This window comes from Phacochoerus africanus, chromosome 1 (assembly GCF_016906955.1).
Source record: "Phacochoerus africanus isolate WHEZ1 chromosome 1, ROS_Pafr_v1, whole genome shotgun sequence".
NCBI classification, from domain to species: domain Eukaryota; kingdom Metazoa; phylum Chordata; class Mammalia; order Artiodactyla; family Suidae; genus Phacochoerus; species Phacochoerus africanus.
In genome coordinates, this window is record NC_062544.1 from 284,853,287 (window position 1) to 284,873,565 (window position 20,279).

At 53.8% G+C, this 20,279-nt stretch overlaps 1 protein-coding gene across 6 annotated transcripts in view; it reads right to left on the reverse strand.

Moving 5' to 3' along the window:
• Positions 1-6,090: 6,090 nt before the first annotated feature.
• Positions 6,091-20,279, reverse strand: part of TMPRSS2 (transmembrane serine protease 2) — a 37,947-nt gene continuing 23,758 nt past the window's right edge. For 4 of the 6 annotated variants that reach the window (XM_047797020.1, XM_047796996.1, XM_047797013.1 and 1 more), the window contains 8 exons: positions 19,006-19,132; positions 17,254-17,364; positions 13,785-13,828; positions 12,620-12,794; positions 11,170-11,345; positions 10,390-10,485; positions 8,314-8,456; positions 6,459-7,868 (listed from right to left, as the gene is read on the reverse strand). In XM_047797020.1, the coding sequence (XP_047652976.1) occupies positions 7,695-7,868; positions 8,314-8,456; positions 10,390-10,485; positions 11,170-11,345; positions 12,620-12,794; positions 13,785-13,828; positions 17,254-17,364; positions 19,006-19,132 (1,046 nt within the window). In that variant the 3' untranslated portion in view covers positions 6,459-7,694. Of the gene's footprint in view, positions 6,139-6,458; positions 7,869-8,313; positions 8,457-10,389; positions 10,486-11,169; positions 11,346-12,619; positions 12,795-13,784; positions 13,829-17,253; positions 17,365-19,005; positions 19,133-20,279 lie in introns of those variants that run through there. The other 2 variants (XM_047797006.1, XM_047796987.1) reach the window with 1 other exon arrangement.

The window sequence follows — 20,279 nt, forward strand, 5'->3', positions numbered from 1 at the left end:
GAGAATAGGAATTTCCCCAGGGAGCAAGCCTGCTGGGGACTGACGTAGGCACTCATGATCACTGTCCCTTTGTCCAGAAAGGGCAGGTGTCTGGGCTTCCCCCAGGCCTGTCCCGACCAGAATCGACAGGGGAGAAGTACCCTGTCCTTCCTCCCACCTGTCCAGGACTCAGGGAGAGGCAGCCCTGGAGCCGGCTCTGTGTGAGTCCTCCACTCAGAAGGCAGCAGGGCTCAGGTAAGTGGTTGAACTATCCCGGTCCCCATCCTCCAACCCCACCCATGAGGGGGCAGCACCAGGGTCAGAACCCGCATCTCCAGATTCTGCTGCCTGCACACAGCAGTGGCTTGACACTCCATCAGCCGGTGCAGAATAGACTAGAATAGCAATGATGCCCGCTCGTGGATTCTCACTCCAGGCAAGCCTGGGGTTCAGTTGACCCCATAGGATGGGGCTGGGTTTAGAACAGAGCAAGGAGAGGGGCCGGAGGGCATTAAATTGACCAAAGTTGAAAGCCTTGGTTTTCTGAAACGCCGAGTCTGGCATCTGCAGGTGCCCAATAAATGCTGTGGGAGAAGGAGGGCTTGGGAGATGCCGAGGGTTTGTCCGCATGACTTTGTGGATGTATGACTGTCTTCTAAGATGCTTTGGAGAACCTACCTTTATGACTCTCCTTCTTGAGCAAAAAGCAAAGACAAAAGCATCCAGCCAACCCAGAAAATTCCCTACGATCAGTTGTGGTTTGGGAGGAAAGGGATCCAGACCGAGAGGCAAAGTATCCACCAGGCAACCAGGAAAGCAATTAAAAGGGGCACCGACCTTGGCTTTCATGGTTTGGTGGATCCACATGGATCCGTGGATTTTCAGGGGGTGATGAGGCCAGGTTCTTTTATCACAGCTAAGCGATGGCTCAAACACCAGTATTTATGGAGTTAGTTCATTTACAATGAGGTAGCTGGTACAGTGGTGAATTTTTACTGTTACCTGGGAAGGAGCATAGATTGCAGCCCTTTTCTTTTCTTTCTTTCTTTTTTTTTTCTTTCTTTCTTTTTTTTTTTGCCATTTCTTGGGCTGCTCCCTCGGCATATGGAGGTTCCCAGGCTAGGGATCCAATCGGAGCTGTAGCCGCCGGCCTACGCCAGAGCCACAGCAATGCAGGATCCGAGCCGCATCTGCGACCTACACCACAGCTCACGGCAATGCCGGATCTTTTAACCACTGAGCAAGGCCAGGGATCGAACCCGCAACCTCATGGTTCCTAGTCAGATTCGCTAACCACTGAGCCATGACGGGAACTCTGCAGCCCTTTGCTTAAAACACCAGGCACACTGGGAGAAGAACACTGGCCTAGGCCACATCACCCATCTCCCTCTCTGTGCTCTGGCCGTGGGTTTGACACTAATTGGGGGTGTGTGCAGCTCTTTACAAAGCCAGGTTCTGGGGTGAAGCTTTGGTCAGAAGGGAAAGGGGCTCTGAAATCAGAGCCAGGTCAGAGAAACCACAGGAGAGGCAGAAGAAAGAGCTAGGAAGCGACCAAGGACCTGAGTTGAAAGCAGGGATGCCCCACCACAACAGTTCAGTAAGAAGCGAATCAAAGTTAATTTAGTTTCTACTTTGGAAACTGCAAGAAGCAGCAAAATGATCTACAGAGTTCATACTTTTAGTAATACTCGAATTCGTATTTTGGGTGAATTTATATCAAGCAACTTAGGTCTTTTATAAAGATTAAATACAAAAATATCAATATTTCCCTAGTCTCAGCATTCTGGCTGGACCTTTTCAGTGAAACCAGCCTCATCCAAAAGTACAACCATTCACGAGGGGATTCCAAAATGGAAAATAGGGAGTTCCCGTCGTGGCTCCGCAGAAACAAATCCAACTAGTATCCATGAAGAGGCAGGTTTGACCCCTGGCCTCGCTCAGTGGGTTAAGGACCCGCTATTGCTGTGAACTGTGGTGTAGGTCACAGACGTGGCTCGGATCTGGCATTGCTGTGGCTGTGGGATAGGACGGCAGCTGCAGTTCCGAATCCACCCCTGGTCTGGGAACCTCCATATGCCGCAGGTGCAGCCCTAAAACGCAAAACAAACAAACAAATAACAAAATGAAAAATATAACTGAAAACAATGTCAGCTGCCTGGCCCACGTGGACAGTGTCAGGTGTACAGTCCATCTTCCTTATGCGAAGGTCCCTCACCAGTGGACTCATTTACTCACCGAAATGTACTTGTCACCCCCAAGTCAACACGAGCAGCGCTTTGGGGACCAGAGCAAGAGAGGCAAAAAATGTGAGTTGCTAGCTGGTGTTGAACAGAATGACTCTGCCTCCTTGTTTCAGCTCAGCCTATAAACAAGTGTCGTTTTCGGTCTATTTAGTGCCATGATTTCGCATTTTTGTGCTTTTGGCTGGGGATTCTGCTGCAGAATTGGCCCCAAGCACAGTGAGAAAGAGCTGTCTGGAATCCTACATGCGGGAAGGCGGGGACGTGCTCTAAGGAAAAACACGTGCGCTGGATGAGGGTCCTTCAGGAGTGAGGATGGGGCTGCTGGCCGTGAGTTCAGTGTTAGTGAATCAGCAATGCAGCCCAATCAGGTGTCTTTAAACAAACACACCGAACAAGGCGGATCAGTTGACAAAGACCGAAGGCTAGCAGGCACCTGACCCTGTTTGTCCCCTAGGAGCAATGATTCTGTAGTCACTAATTCAGTGTTCATGATGACTTTATACCACGTAATTACTACAAAAAACAAACATCAACTGTATTTAAGAATATTAAAGAGTGTTGTCAAAGACACCCACCTACACCTTTGGTGGGAATGTAAATTGGTACAAGCACAATGGAGAACAGTATGGAGGGCCCTTAAACGAACTCCGTATAGAATGATCAACAGCACATATAGAACCATATAGAACTATCAACAGCAACGCCACTCCTGGGCATTTATCTGGAGAAAATTCTGATCTGAAAAGGTACATGTGCCCCAATGTTTATAGCAATACTGTTTATAATAGCCTAGACAGGGAAGCAACCCAAGTGTCCATTGACAGAGGAATGGATAAAGATGTGGTACATACACACATGGAATACTACGCAGCCATAAAAAATAAAATAATGCCATTTGCCGCAACATGGATGGAACTGGAGATGATCATACTAAGTGAAATAAGTCAGACAGAGAAAGACAAATATCTATGATGTCACTTATTTGTGGAATCTAAAAAAATGATACAAATGAACTTATTTACACAACAGAAATAGACTCACAGCTATAGAAAACAAATTTATGGTTACCAATGGGGAAGGGAGAGGAATCAATTAGGAGCCTGGGATTAATATATATCTATTACTACATATAAAATAGAGAAAGAACAAGGACCTACTCTATAGCACAGGGAACTATACTCAATACCTTGTAATAAACTGTAATGGAAAATAATCTGGAAAGAATGTACATATGGATAACTGAATCACTTTGCTTTAGACTTGAAACTAACATTGTCAATTAACTATACTCAATTTTTTCTTATGGCAACGCCTGAGGCAAGAAGTTCCCAGACCAGGGGTCAAACCCATGCCGAAGTTGTGACATGCACCAGATCTTAAACCCGCTGTGCTTGGCTGGGGATGGAACCTGTGCCTCCGCAGCAGCAGAGTCCCTGCAATCAGATTCTTAATCCACTGTGCCCCAGCGTGAACTGCTACATTCAGTTTTTTTTTTTTTAAGCATGTAAATGTAAAAAAATGGGGGGAAAAAAGGAATATTGTCTAACAAAATGTGTGCTTTATTATTATTTTTTAACCCACTGTGCCAGAGCAGGAACTTCTCTTTACTTGATAGCCACCTTCCCCATAATTTATTTATTTATTTATATATGTCTTTTTAGGGCGGCACCCATGGCATATGGAGGTTCCCAGGCTAGGGGTCTAATCGGAGCTGTAACGGCAAGCCTACATCACAGCCTCAGCAACATGGGATCCAAGCCGCATCTGTGACCTACACCACAGCTCACAGCAACAACACTGGATCCTTAACCCACTGAGCGAGGCCAGGGATCGAACCCGCAACCTCATGGTTCCTAGTCGGATTCGTTTCCGCTGGGCCACAATGGGAACTCCATCCCCACAATTTAAACTCAGCCTGACCTAATGAAGACAATCACCTGTTATGTGATAGGACCTCCTGAATTTGGGAAATTTGAAGACCAAGCATGGATGTTTGTTGGGGCAGGAAGACACTCACCCTGTCTCCCTCCCACCCGCGGTCACACTCCAGGGTGCCAGGACATGTGCTGGTTGAAGAGCAGCTCTGCCACTGTGAGCTCACAGGGACACAAGGAGGACTGTTAAGAGGATGAGATGCTAGACCAAGCTGGGGTGCTGGCGCTGGGGAGGCTGGCTCTGCGGGGGCTGGCTCTGGGGGCCTGTGGAACGCCGGACAGAGTTCTAGAATAGAGCCGGTCTCAGGGTCTGAATCTGGAGACGTGGGAGGCAGAGGCCTTGCCCCTTCAGAAGCTCTCCTCAGGTCACCTCCAACAGGACAGGCTGCGGGAGCGGACCGCTGCACCCCCCGCCACCCCGCCCCGCCCCCATGCTGCAGTGGCCCCAACGTCACGGTCCAGCAAGAAAATGCAGACTGGGTCTGCGACCACCAAAGACTCAGTGCACGTTTGGAAAAAAAAAAAAAAAGTATAATTTATTTGCACAATTTTTCACAACTGAATTTTACAGTTAAAAAAAGATACAAAACAGAGACCATAACAGGCGTCACATAAATTAAAAGAAGCCCTAAAGAAGGAATGCCTTCACCCCGTGACAACGCTTTTTTTAAAATCTGGCTCTGGGAGCAGACACATCTGTCTGCACGGCCCCTCCTGGGGATGCTGTGGCCCAAGACGTGCGTGGCACAGATGCATCCTGCCAGGGGATCGTACGGCCTCCATCCAAGCTTAGGTCCCAGCGCAGAACTGCTTGCTTCGTTCTCAGTGTGTCTGCGAGGATCCCGCGGCACCTGTGTTGACACGTCACACTCCGCAATTCAGGCCTAACCTTCCCTCTGGGGAACCTCAGGGGCCAGAAGGGGCCACAGGGGAGCCCCGAGGCCCCCATCTTCTTTGTCACAGTGCCGTGCTTCAGTGCGTCCCGTAGAGAACATTGAACGAGGAGCCAGTTGCTTTGTCAAAGCAGCTCACGCCGGCCACTGCTCACACGTGGCAAAGGACCACAGTGGTTTCAAAGAACCAAGGGGAGGAACGCCTTAGGGGGCACGGCCCAGATTCCGTGAGCACTGAGGTAGCAACGTGTAGAAATTTTACAGTAGGAAACAGTGTTGTTTAATCAGCATCCCTGATTTCCCTGGGGGACCTCAATTTCCACTTGATTAACAGGCCTTAAAAGGGTCAGCAGCACCAGCCCCCCAGGACCACAGTGTTGGGGGGGGGTCCCACAGTCTCCCGGGAGGCTGGGGAGAGGGACTGGGAGGTGGCCGAGTGTAAGGCTGGTCTCCTGGGGTGGAGCCCCACCCAACACACAGGGCCCCCAGTCCCAGCAGTGCTCAGGATGGGGGTGGGGGGGGCACCTGCTCTGAGGGCTCTGTCTTCACCCTCACCAGGTTTCCGCGCCCCCTGCAAGTGGCTATGGAGTCATCAGCTGGCAAGGGCTGGTCCCTTTATATCCAGGCACCAGCCGGGGCTGCGAAGAAGGCACTTAAAAAGAATGATTAAACTCTCTCGGGGGAAGAGAGGTCCCGGGGGGCGCGCAGTGTCTGCCTGGCTTTCTCTCTTCCATCTCCAGCCGTCCAGCAGCTGAGAAGTCACCAGCCTCCAGGGCGGGCAAGAGTGGCCCCCCGGGAAGGGGTTCCAAAGGGCGACCCCAGTGGGCCAGACCCCACCCCCTGCTCTGCACCGGCCTTGGGTGCCCACCGCCGGCCAGCCTCACTATTCAGATGAGGGGCCGGGAAGGAACGCGCAGCCAGCACAGAACCCTGGAGAGCGCCAAATCAGACGGGTTCACTGTTTCATAAACACCAGAGGACCTGGGGATCATTCCTGAAAATAGGTTACGCACGGGGATGACAAAATGTGCCTTTTTTTTCCTCGTGGAGTGGTGTTAAGGGCCAAGGCTCGAGGGATTAGCTGTTTGCCTGTTCAAAAGAGAGAGAGAGAGACGATGTTACTTTCTTAAAACCAGCAAAGGGGAAAAGGTATTTGCCTCTAGATTGACATGAGGCCCCTGTACACCCAACGAGCAAGCGTCATAAGACAGAGGGGTATTTGTTTCTGCGGCACAAAAGTCAAGGGGTGAGGCTGGCAGTGGGGGGAGAACAGCACATGCAAAGGCCCCGAGGGAGATGCAACCATGCAGCACAGCTGGACACAGGCCTCTCTGGGCAACCACGCGTGACCTCAGCCACTGCAGGACATCACTCGTTTTTGTTTTTTGCTGTTTTTTTTTTTCCTTTTTTTTTTAGGGCCGTTCCCATGGCATATGGAGGTTCCCAGGCTAGGGGCTAAGGGTCAAATCAGAGCTGTAGCCGGCGGCCTACGCCACAGCCACAGCAACATGGGATCCGAGCCGCATCTGCGGCCTACCCCACAGCTCACGGCCACGCCGGATCCTTAACCCACTGAGCAAGGCCAGGGATCGAACCCACAACCTCATGGTTCCTAGTCGGATTCGTTAACCACTGAGCCACGACGGGAACTCCAGGACATCAGTGTTTAATGATCCCACTTTCTACCCCGATTTCTCTGCCGCCACCCAGCCTGGCCGTGCTGAGCCACCAGAAGCACCTGAACACACTGTGTGGTTTGCGCTCTCATCCTGGAGGGATGGTCACCCCACGGCCTGGCTAATATCCCTCTAGGTTCCCGGCTGCCTGCACCCCCCAGCCCTGCCTGCCCCCTCCCAGATTCCTTCCACCACTCAACCCCCTTGAGACAGTGGGGTTGTTTATTTCCAGCACTGGGCCCTTTGTGGGGTGGGGACTGGCCAGGCCCCAGGGTCACTTGAAGATGGCAGGTCCTACGATTTCACTCAGGGAAGGTGCAGGCCTGGCCTTATTGGGCAATGCCCTCTGGTTTGGCCCCATCTCCTGGCATCTGGGCACCTTTGGTGACTTGGGAAGGAACAAAATAGAACTTTTTCTTCCACCGCGAACCTAGCCCTAGAAGGAGCCGAAATCTGTGGGTGCTGCCAGTTCCAAGGCCCCTGTGATGGACAGACCTCTGATCTTCACCCAGGATTCAAGCAGAGCCCAAGGACAGGGCATCTGAGCATCTTGGACCAGGGCAAGAGTCGGGGGGATGGCAGGATAGCGGGAACTCCGGGGACCTCTCCCCTCGTCACCACCTCTCCTTGTACCTGAGAACCTCAGCTGCTCCCCCACCCAAGGGGCATCCGATTGCCCAGAACAGGACAGGGCAGAGTCACCGCTGGCTGACCTGCCTCCCTCTGCTCCTTGACCATCATCAGAAGTTTGGTTCGTTGACGTGTGGGTGGGTGATCACAGCCAGCTGAGCCAGAACTAAGCCTGGTCCGCAGCGCACAAGGAAGCCCATTACCGTTAGTTCGGGACCCTGCAGAGCTGAGCCCCAGATGTTTTCATCCAAATACCAGCGGTGGGGGAGGGGACGCCACATGCCATGGGACCATACCTCCAGGTGTCTGGGCTTTGACACAGAGAATCAGAGACCCCCATCAAGAGGACGGGAGAGTTACCCTCATTTGTCGATAAATCCAGTCGGTAAATAATGTCACGTTAGCGTACACTCCCGGTCGGTAAGCCTTGGCACAGCCGGACCCCCAGCTGGTGTCCCCAATCAGCCACCAGATGCTGCTCTTCAGAGTGACCAGAGGACCTCCGCTGTCACCCTGGGGGACAAAGAAGTTAGAGAGCAGAAATCAAACCCCAAGCCATGTGCCCTCCAAGAGCAGGGAGGTGGGGGCGTGGGCGCTCAGCGGGGGTGACAGGGCGGGCGGGCGGGGGGGGGGGGGTCTTCCTGCTTCTCATCTCCAAGAAGGTGACAACAATATCATCCCCTCAACAGACTCTACTGGCAACGAGTTCTGGTCTGCATCAGCTAAGTTACCAAATAAATGATTGTCTACATTTTAAAAATAATCAAAACACTTATTTCTGCTACAATGACACTTTGACCAAACAAACCCTTTCGGGGGATGCAGCGGTGGGCGGAGTGGGAGGTACAAGGCGCTGCCGCCCCTCCGATGGCCCTCACGTCCCATGGGTCCCAGGCGGGGGAGGGGCTCTCCTCCAGGGCTCCCAAGGCCCCAAGGCCGAACACAAGCTGGCCGCTACCTGGCAGGAGTCGACGGATCCCTGCAGGTACCCTGCGCAGATCATGGCGGGCGTGATCAGGTTGTTGTACACTTGCTTGCTGTTGCAGCTCCAGGGCTCGATGAGACGCACCATAGCGGCGTTCAGCACCTCCGAGGTTTTCCCTGCGGCAGAGGGAGGGAGGGCATCGGCTCTCACAGCAAGCCTGGATCCGCTCCAGGACCCTTGCAAGACGGCCACGCCCCTCCAGGCCACGTGCACAGTCGGCCCCGCCCCTCTCCTGCCCCCACTCCCACGCCGTTTCCTGGGTAACCGTTTCCTGGGTAACTGTTTCCTGGGTAACCGAGAGGTCTTCCAGCTGCCAGGGCCTGTTTTGCGCGCTGCTGTAGACTGTGCTTGGGGGCGAAGGCTGCCCGCCTCCGGCTGTTAGACTTCTATCTATGACTTAGCATCGCCCTCTTTCTAGGCGCCCAGCCACTTGGTTCCCTAAGATTAAGTTTCCTCCTTCATCACTCCCTCTTCCCTGGACCACGCGGATCCCGCCCCCCCATCCCCCTGTTATCACCTCTTACAAACGGCCCTTCTTAGACCCCACACCCTCGGCTCCCTGCCCATAGAAGCTTTCCAGACACTCGCTGGGACTTGCTGTCTTAACCCCAGGTTCCACTTGCTACTTGGGTGTCTTCTAGGCTCTGTGGGCTTAACATGCTAAACCAGATCCTCTCCTGAAACGCGCTCCTCCCCAAAGCCACACCACCCAGTGCCCCCGGACTTAGGAAAGGGCATCACCACTGGAGGTGGGGCTCAGATCATCAGCTAGAAGCCTTCCTCCCATGACCCCTCACCCTCTCCCTGGGGACACTCCACCCATCAGCAGATCAGGTGGCTCTGTCCCAAATGGGCCTCTGCACCCACTTCTCTGGTCTGAGCCACCTTCTGGCCTCGGAGGACACGGCACAGGCCCCTCTGCACAGGCAGACACTGTCTGCCCTCGCCCCCACCCTTTTCCTGAGTCCCTACCCAGCCATGAGATCTTGTCACTGCCCTGCTTAAAACTTCCTGATGGCTCCTGTCTCACTCGGATTAGAAGCCAGTGTCCTCATCATAGACTCTGTACGAGATCCTACACAACCTGGTCCCAGCCTGCCCCCTTGCCCCAGCTCATCATGCCCCAGCTGCCCTGGGCCTAAGTTCCTAAGACCCTGTTCCTAAGACCCTCTTTCATGCAGTCTCAGCTCAAGTGTCACCTCTTCCGAGGAGCCTTCCCTGACCACCCCTCCACTGTTTGAAAGCACCTGGTTCAGTGTTCTGTTTCCTGTCTGAACACACCCCTGCCCCCAGACATCCTGCGGGCAGATTTTTGTCCTCTGTTGTCCACTGCTGCATTCCCAGCCTGAAGTGGATGCTCAAATTGGGGCTGATTTTCCTCTTCATCTCGGCAACAGGGAAACCTTGCTGAGAACTGAAAGACTCAACCTCAGGAGCCCATGCCAGGATACCCAGCACCACCGCCATTCCCTCCAAGTCAGCCCACCCCTGTGCCATTCTCCTTGCTTTAAAGGATTCTTTGTATACGTGCCCCAGGCCCTTTTGGAAGGATGTAACAAATATATAAAATGTACTGCTGGGAGTTCCCGTCGTGGCGCAGTGGTTAACAAATCCGACTAGGAACCATGAGGTTGCGGGTTCGGTCCCTGCCCTTGCTCAGTGGGTTAAAGATCCGGTAGGTTGCAGACGCGGCTCGGATCCCGCGTTGCTGTGGCTCTGGCGTAGGCCGGTGGCTACAGTTCCGATTCAACCCCTAGCCTGGGAACCTCCATATGCTGCGGTGCAGCCCCCCAAAAAAAGTGGCCCTCCCAAAAAAAGAAGCAGTGTCACACATTGTTCCATTTGATCTTAGTAAGAGCGCCGGGTTAGGTAGGGCAGGTGGGATTTTCCCATCTAGCACATGGAGAAACTGAGGCAAACAGATTAGGCGAATTGCCCAAAGGTATCCGACCATTTAGCGGTAGAACTAGGATTACAACCTAGACCTCCCACTCCGAAGCCCGTGCTCTGCCTCGTGGGACCTGCACATCTGGGTGCCGGGAGCCTCACCTTTCTCGTAGGTGGCCCCCCACCCGGAAATCCAGCAGGACTGTGTTGGCTCCAGCATCATGCCTGGGTTGGGCAGACACACCGGCTTCACTTTGTCTGTTTCAAGAAGGGAAAGCATGGTGAGCGGGTCTGGTCCACCCGAGGCCGCAGGGGCCGTCTCCCTCGGGCCCTTCCCCTGGGCAAGCGCTGGGCCTGGGACCACCATCCTCCTGCCCCAGGGGGCGTCCAGATTCCAACCTATCCATGCACCCCTCTTCCTGAAACCTGCCAGGCCCCTCCTTCTAGCAGGCAAGATGCCCCCCTCTGGAAGTTTGGGGTTTGGAGGCTTAAAGGCCAAAGGTCCAGAGATGCGAATAGTTGACATGGCAGGGCAGCATCAGCAGCAGAATCAGTTGGTAAGCATGAAGGTAAATGAGCAGCATATTAGAATTGAACTCGCAAAAGGTGCAGCCAGCCCCCAGTCAGGCTTCTCCGACCAGACGCTGATTCTGCAATGACTTTTCTAGCAGGTTATGTGTGCTAAGTTGTCACTCTGGGGGGCGAAGGAAAACCACGGTGGTGACCGTGTCCCTCAGTGGCCCCAGGCGTGTTTCGGGAGTGACTCAGCCTCTGCTGAGTCCTCTTTGATCAGCCACCCCCTCCCCCAGCTCGTCACGCTGTAACTCAGTGCATGTTCCCTCTTTCCGGGCGTTCCAGCACGTTTTCGTTCCCATCAACCTCTCCTTAAGATGTGGTCCAAGCGGCTCGCACACCCTGGGCCTCGGGGACACGGGTACATACCGTTGAAGGTCATCGGCGTCTGCAGCTTCATCAGAGCAATGTCGTTGTTTTTGGTCTTGGGGTCATAGTTCGGGTGGGAAATCACTTTGGCCACTCGGTATCCACTGCCGTAAAACATGAACGATTGTCTCAAAATTCCTGCAAAGGCCGTCCAGATCTTGGGATTGTTAAGAGGTCTGGAAGACAGAGACCAGCACCACTCAGCATCTCGGAACCACAGACCGGAAGCCCTCCGTCGTGGGTCTTTGAAAGTCATCAGCCAGAGCCACGGGTCCCTGAGGTGACACGACTTGCAAAAAGCCCCCAGCCAGGTGGCCTTGGAGTCTTCTCTCCCCCGACCTCTCGCAGCTTCCTCGGCCCACCCCCCACCCGTACCTCATCAATGGATCCTGTTCCCCCTGTGCGTTGGCCCCAGCCCACAAACCCTCGCAATTCCTAGAACACTTACTCTTGAGCCTAAAGGCCTCCCTGAGGTTTGAAACCCCATTTCTGGCAGGCCTGAATCTTACTTAGCTTTATATGCTGGAGCGGTTCCTGGCACACAGTAGGTGCTTAATAAATGCATATTGATGAACAGACTCTGAGTCTAATAGCCACCCAGGCATAACCTTTATCTAGATGTTTCCTGTCTAAGAGAATCCCAAGTCCCAGAGCCCTTGGAATCTAGTGGCTGGAAGGCAGGGAACACTCTTGGCTAATAAACACCTCTTCCTCATCCTTCACAGCAGCCTTGGGAGGAGTGGCACACCTGTCCTCCAGGTGCAGGTGCTAACATCAGCCCCCTAGAGTGAACTGTCCGAGGCCACTCAGCCCGAGAACAGCTGGGCCAGGAGCCACACCAGGCCCACCCTACTCTAAACAAGAAAAATAGCTTTGATGAGGGAGGTTTTCTGCAAAATAAGAATGGGACCCAAAAACTCCATGTTTAAGAAAAAAGGAGAGGGGGGCAGTATTTTTTACAAACGCTAACGCTGTAAATGATGGCTCCCCTTGCGTCTCCCCCGCCATCTGTACAGACAACCCTGTGGCCCAGGCTGTTTCAGGGAGCACAGAGAACCTTCCAGCAGGGCAGCATCAGGTTTGAGTGTCTCTGAGTGCACCCAGGGGAGACCAGGCCTCCGGAGAGGGCAGGGGCCAGGAAGGATAGGATGGAGCTGAGTAAGCCTCGGGCCAGAAGGAGTTCTGATCGCAGGATCACGCAGCCCAACCCCGCATCCCTGTGCTGAAGGGACGGGCTTGGCCACTCGCTTCATAAGTCAACTGACCCTCCCAGCAACGCCACGACGCAGACGCCTTAGAGTCCCCACTTGTCCACAAGGAAGTTGGAGCGTGAACAACGCAAAGGCTTCGCTCAAGGCCACTTGGCAGAGAGCCACCATGAGCCCAGGCCCCACCCCCGCCCCCCGCGGGCCCCGCCCCCTGCCCGCGGGCCCCGCCCCTCGGGACTTACTCCTCCAAGCAGTGGGCGGCCGTCACAATCCACTCGGGGGTGATGATGGAGCCTCCGCAGATGTGGATGCCCTGGACGTGCAGGCTGACCTGCCAGGGCCAGTCGCCCAGCGCTGCGCTGGACCCGCCCACGATCCGGCTCTGTTGGTTGCTCGTCTTCCCGGAGACTCCGCACTCTAAAGGCGACAAGCCCAGCGCAGCCAGTGAGCAGAAGCAGGGCTGCCCGGCCACCGTGGTGCCACCAAACACAGATGGCTCCCATCCCCCAGAGTCCTGCCTGGCCAGAGGGTGACTACTGCCACCTCTTGTTCCTGTTTGTTTCAGGTCTGACTTTGAGGAAATGTGTCCTGGTCTCTTTGGGTTGGGGACAGGGGGAGGACACTCCTCCAGTACCACCCTCTCCTCCCCTCCAAGCACCACTTCTGCGGGCATTGAATGCCACCTGCTACTTGGCACTTGTGTGATTCCATCAGCATCTCCTGACTTCCCAGGGGCGGGGGGCGTGGGGGCTGGATGGCAAAGGCCCGGGTTCTCCTTGAACGCTCAGAGGCCCCAGGATTCCTGAACAAAGCCAGGGACACTTTCCTTGTCTATGCTGCTCTCAGGCTAGCAGGAGGCGGATGGCGTGGGCAGGAGGCGGGGTGGGCACCATGCCTTCTTGGTACCCAAGGAAGCCTGAACCAGCCTGGATAGGAAGTTACCGTTGGGACCACTGGGCATGAGTCTACGTGGGTTGCCTGCTACCTTCACGCATTCGAACTGAAAAGCCGAACTTCAGGCCCTAGATCTGTTCGGGAGCAGGACGGGGCTGTCCCAGAGAAAGGCTCCCAGTGTCCTCCATACTGATACAAGATTCAAAAACTCCAAGTCATCCAAACACAGGCATGGAGACCCCCACGGGCCTCCGGCTCCACCTCGGGTGCCACGGAGCAGCTCCGTCAGTTTCCTGAGCTTGCCCATCCTCGTGGGACAGCTGCTTCTAGAACCTGGGCTAAAGGCGTCTCGAGTGCATCAGAGCTCAGCAAAGGAGCCACTTGGGCAGAGCGCTGGGCACGGGCCCACCTGTACCCCTCCTTCTCTCTCCATGGCCCCCAGAGACAGACAGGGATGTGTTCCTATAAATACCCCATGTTTCCTACTTAGAAGGAAAACCAAGAGTCACTTACCTATACAGCGTAAAGAAACCACCGTCTTCGAAGCACAGACGTCACTACGGGAGAAGAGGAGAAATTCTAGTCACTACAATAAATGAGGTGCTGGATCCTCAAAGATACCTGGGAATGCATATTTTCTGGTCTCACTCCCTGCCTCCCCAGACACAGACGGTCTGCAGTTGGGAGTTCCGGGGTGGCTCAGCAGATTAAGAACCTGACATGATCTCCATGAGGGTGTGGGTACCATCCTTGGCCTGGCTCAGTGGGTTAAGGATCCAGTGTTGCCGTGAGCTGTGGTGTAGGATGTAGACTCGGCTTGGATCTGGCGTGGCTGTGGCTGTGGCTGTGGCTGGCAGCTGTAGCTCCGATTAGACCCCTAGCCTGGGAACCTCTATATGCCATGGGTGTGGCCCTTAAAAAAGCAATAAAGAAAGAAAGAAAAATAAAAGGAAAGTAAATCTATATACGTGGGGGACAGCAGTAAAGAGCAGACACTCTTAGTCAAAGTGCAGGGTTCAAATCAAGCGGTGTGACCTTAGGCAAGCTACTTCACCTCTCTGTGCCTCAAACTCCCCATCTGCAGAATGGGCTAAGAATAGTACCAGAGCGATTGTGAAGGTTGGCTCTGATGTTTTTTCCTGGAATTTAAAATCACCCTTTAATTTTGTAAGTAAGATATCTGTAAACTGCTTGCTTCCCATCACTGCTCTACATATATTGCACAAGCAACTATACAATTATTCATCTGCCTGGGAGCAGAAGAGAAGTGAGTCTTTGGGGAGGTAGACATTCCAGGTTACAGATGAAAGAGAAATAACCAATGCATTCTGTTGCAGAGCGAATTTTCCCCTAATATGCTGAGAAGAGAAGCAGCCCTGACACCCAGATGCTTGCGGCTGGCTGGCTGTGTGTTCTGTCCAACAGAAACAGCTCGCGGAGCATCAACATCACGGCTACGTGATGAAGCAGGACACAGGCAAGCTCACAGTGCCAGCCCCTCTGAACATAGACGGCGGACCTGGTCCAAACCACGCAGTGCCCAACAGCCCCCTCTGCTGGCTGACACAGTTCTTTGCCAATCCCAGCTGTATATAGCCTGGCTTCAAGTGACCCACCTTCTAAAAAACAAACAAAAATCAACGTGCCAACTACAGAATCATCCTTGCTTCCAGATGGGTCCAATCTAGGGCAAAGCCCTGATTCCTGGAACCTTCCCCAAGGTGATGCAACAAGAAGCCCACAAGTCCTGTAATAAGTCCCTTCTGACGCCGTCCCATGGCGACGGCCATGGTTCCAGGACAAGGGATCCTGGTAGCCTCTGGTTGAGGGGCGCCAGATGCCAAGAGAAGACACGTTTCCATGAGGCAGCGTCTAAGGATGATAAGGTCATTCTCGTCTGCATGGATGGATGCTGTGTGGCCACCAGCATGGAGGCACGAGGGAGCCCCTCGCCACTGACAAACCCCGCGGGAGTCCGAGGCTCAGTAATCAAAGAGCAACTTTTTTGTTTGTTTATTAGGGCCGCTCCTGTCGCATATGGAGGGTCCCAGGATTGGGGTCGAATGAGAGCTGCAGCTGCTAGTCTGTATCACAGCCACAGCAACTCCAGATCTGGCCTTGTCTGTGACCCACACCACAGCTCATGGCAACGCCGGATCCTTAACCCACTGATTGAGGCCAGGGATGCCAGGAATCGAACAAGCGTCTTCATGGATACTCGTCGGGTGTGTTACCTGTGGTCACAACGGGAACTCCCTCAAAGAGCAACTTCTTCTCTTTTTCTTTTCTTTCTTTTTCTTTTTTCTTGCTTTTTAGGGCCATACCCATGGCATATGGAGGTTCCCAGCTAGGGGTTGAATCAGAGCTACAGCCACCCGCCTACACCACAGCCACAGCAACGGAGGATCTGAGCTGCGTCTGCGACCTACACGACAGCTCACGGCAACACTGGATCTTTAACCACTGAGCGAGGCCAGGGATCAAACCCGTATCCTCATGGATCCAAGTTGGGTTCACTAACTGATGAGCCATGAAGGGAACTCCCCAAAGAGCAACTTCTGAAAACAAAGAGGAAAGAAGCACTCCTACCCCCTGGCACACATAGGGGACGCCTTGAGACAGGGGGACCTTCTCTCCCTTCCTCTGAACCTGCAGTGCCTTGTGTGGGTTCCCACAGCTCTGAGGGGTGGCAGCCTCCCCCCAAGCCCATGCCCTGATGCCATATAACCCAGGGAGACAAGGAGACACTCAGCATTTACAAAGAGCCCAGACAGCTGTGTTTAGCTTCTGGGGCGGGCAAACCACAACCCCCTGTTTTGATGGGTGCACCTGGCCGGGCACACCCTTCCTTCTGGGCTCACCCTGGCACGTTCCTGGGGATGGCAGGGCACTAGGCAGCCCCTCGACACCTCAGCCTGGGCCACCAGGAATGCAAACCTGCTTCCAGCCTCCCACACATAGGGAAGGCGGGGAGCATGACCTGTCCCCCCAGATGCAGCACCTGGCACCTGGCCTGCTGGGAGGTGACGGCCTGGTTGGCCACCTGGAAGCAAGGGAGCCTTAAACACAAAGGGTGCTGTGTATCTTTTATATTAAAGAACATTCGGAGGATAATCATGGTGCCAGGAAGACCGCAAACATTTTAAATGAAGGCAACATAAAATGAGTGGCTTAAGCCCAGCCCTTTCCCCCACACTCCTAGCCAGATAGACCATCAACCATGGGGCCAGCCTGGCTCCCTTTCCACCCATCAGACACGTGATGACACGCCTAGCACTACAAGCTGTCCCCAGGTACAGGCAAGGCTCCAGGTTCCCCCAACACAGCATCCTGACATAGGGCTGGGGGCTGAGGGGGCTGGGGGACCAACTGCCCCTGCTGCCTAGGGCTAAGGGGACTCCTGGGAAGCAGGATTCCCAGCATGAAACCCGCAGAGTCCTGGGCAAAGCAGCATAGGTAGGTCACTCCATTTGGGGCCCTGAGACATATTTTTTGATTCCGAGACACACCCCCTCAACAACTCAGTAAAGTTCATTGCTGATATCTGGAGAGGGAAGATAATCAGGAAAGAAGAAGCTTGATTTTTCGATGTCACCCAATAGCATGGAGGGCAGAGGGCAGAGGGCACAATCTAAACAGCCAATACGCCTTAGCCACTTCCCAAGAATGACCCCAGAGCTGCTCAGAGCAACAAGTCCCACTTGGGTCCAATCCACTCCCTGTGAGAAACTCAGCCAAACCCACAACTGCAGCAGAGAGGACAAACCCTGGACACGGATTCCTACCCATTCTCAGCATAAAACTTCTGAAAAGGAAAAAAGAACTCCCCAAATGAGGAGTTCCCTGGTGGTGCAGTGGCTTAAGGATCCAGCATTGTCACTGTATGGCTGGGGTTGCTGCAGTGGTGTGGGTTCGATCCCTGGTGCGAGTTTGCATGCCCCGTGGCCGAAAAGAAAAGAAAAGAAGTCCCCCAATTAAGAACCTGTGGTACAGCTTTTTATAGAGATCCACGCTGTTGGCACTTTTGTTCAGCTTCATAAAGCTCGTGGCCCCGCTGTCATCGGCGATTCCTTGGCTAGAGAAAAAGCTATTCCTAAAAAGAGACAGAAAATCTCATTTAAAATAATGGCTTTGTTGTGAGCAGTCATAGTTCCCACGCTACAGCTGCATCATGATATTCTCTGTATGACGTTCGGGTTGAGAGGAAAACTTTAGAGCTTGGAAGACAAAAACGTACGATCGAATCCAGTGATACCACACACTGTGTGATAACCAACTTTGTATCCAGCAACCTTGAGGTCTCAGGGAAAAGTCCTCCATCAGCCGTGTGTGTGTGTGTGTGTGTGTGTGTGTTTCTTTTGAGGGCCACACCCGAGGCACGTGGAAGTTCCCAGGCTAGGGGTTGAATTGGAGTTGCAGCTGCCAGCCTCCGCCCCAGCCCCAGCAACACCAGATCCGAGCCACATCTGCGACCTAAGCTATAGCTTGCGGCAACACCGGATCCCTAACCCACTGAGCGGGGCAAGGGATTGAACCCACATCCTCACAGGAATGAAGTCAGGTTCTTAACCCATTGAGCCACAGTGGGAACTCCATCACCAGCCAGGTTTCTAATCTAAACTGGATGAGGGAGTTCCCGTCATGGCACAGTGGTTAACGAATCCGACTAGGAACCGTGAGGTTGCAGGTTCGATCCCTGGCCTCGCTCAGTGGGTTAAGGATCCAGTGTTGTTGCTGTGAGCAGGGGTGTAGGTCGCAGTCGCGGCTCGGATCCCGCGTTGCTGTGGCCCCGGCGTAGGCTGGCAGCTACAGCTCCGATTCGACCCCTAGCCTGGGAGCCTCCATATGCTGCGGGAGCAGCCCAAGAAATGGCAAAAAAAGACAAAAAAATAAAAATAAAAAAATAAAATAAACTGGATTAGGACAAAGGAGTAAGAGTAAAAGGTTGTGTGAGATGTAATTTAACCGAATTACAGATATTAAAGTGCTCCCAGTTATAAAATACAGATCTTGAAATGTGACAGGGGCCTCACTGTTACTTAGTGTTAAATATACCACAACTGGGGACACGGCATTTTGACGTATTTCTTATCAAGCGGCAGTTCTCTTTGAAGACTGGCACACAGAGAACACGCTAGAACTGCACAGAGGTCACACGGGACGCCCCAAGGAAGAGAAGGTGGCACTGAAATCACAGATCCTCCCCTGGGGAGCCCCTGGCTGGGATCCCGGGGCGAGGGCGCCCCCCGCCCACCTGCTCTGGTGGCTGCAGGAGGCGTGAATCCCCCTCCGGCTGGATCTGACGATCTCTCCTGTTGGAAACCTTCAGGGCCTCCTGCGAGCTTGCAGTCAAGTGCAGGCAGATCCCTCTTCTCTGACCCCCACAGCCCCCACCACAGGCCCCCAGCCCCCAGCAAGGACGTGGGCGGAGTCGGGGCCTCCACCTTGCCCTGGAGGCTCTTCAGGACCTTGCCACCCTGGACCCTGGCACCCCGGACCCTGGTGACCACAGCCCTGGACAGCCCTGGGCAACCAGGAGCAGAGGGAGGGCCAGGAGGAGAGCTGGAGAGGAGGGTACCAGGGAGGGGGTTGGGGGTGCCCTTGTTTCCTTGCTGGTTTCCTGCAGCAGATTTCGTGTCCCTGTGCCGGCCCTTCCAGGGTCCGGGAGAGAAGCCCTGAACTTACATTTCTATCTGCCACCACCATTGTCACGGGGCCGCGGGCCCCCACTCACCGGTAGCCCATGTCCTGGCACGCCGCCCTCCCGTAGTTCTCAGTCCAGTCGTCCTGGCACACAGGGTACCAGGACTTCCTCTGAGCCGAGTACACCTGAAGAATGAAGTTGGGTCCGTACAGGCGAACTGCAGGGAGGGAGATTCTGGTGAGTTCCAGGCCATTGTCAGTCCTGTCTGCCCCGTGAGCCCCACCCTCCTGGACACGGCCAGGCTCCCTCCACCTGCCCACACTCACATACACACACGACGGATGCCAAGAATCTAGGCTTTCCCACAAAAAGTGCCCTTCACCCAAAAGGACTGAAAATAAGTATTCAGACAGAAATGAGCATTATACACAAATGTTTGTGGGAGCACGAGGCACAAGAGCCAGAAGGTGGGAACCCCTAGACATCCTCCAATAGGTGAAGGCACAAAACACGGCCCACCCGCACCATTACTCGTCCACGCTACAGCACCGTGGACATGCGTGACGTCATGCTACAGCACCGTGGACACGTGTGGCATCCTGCTGAGTGAAAGAAGCCAGCCACAAAGGCCCACACTCTGAATGACCCCATTGCTAGGAAACGTCTGGAAGAGGAAATCTACAGACCAAAAGTAGACCAGTGGTTGCTTAGGGCCTGGGAGAGGGAGGAGGGGTTGGGCTGAGAGCTGGCTCCTCAGGAAATGATGGAGATGGGTGCCAAGTGACTGTGGTGACGGTGACGCTGTCTGTGGGTGCAGATAAAAAACCCCTGGCTCTGGATCTGCCCTTTCAAAGGATGGCTTTCGCGGTATGTGAATTATATACATATTCTAGAGCCATTTCTTAAAACATCCGATAGGTGTTCCCGTCGTGGCTCCGAGGAAACAAATCTGACCAGTATCCATGAGAACACAGGTTAGATCCCTGGCCTTGCTTAGCGGGTTGAGGGTCTGGCATCACAGACACGGCTCGGATCTGGCATTGCTATGGCTGTGGCGTAAGCCAGCGGCTACATCTCTGATTTGACCCCTAGCCTGGGAACTTCCATATGCCGCAGGTGCAGCCCTAAAAAGACAAAAAAAAAAAAACAGATAAAACATTTTTGAAAAATGCTTTTTTCTTTTGTTTGGGGTTTTTTGGTTTGTTTATTTTTGAAAACTGCTTCTTAGACAAACACAGAACAGCAGGTGGACCCCTCTGCCCAAACCCTGTGCCCTGGCCGTGCCCAGCGATGAGTTTTATGTAAAGCTCCACCTCCACCTTCATTTGCCAAAACAAAATGCCCTTTTGTTTAAAGAAGTAAGA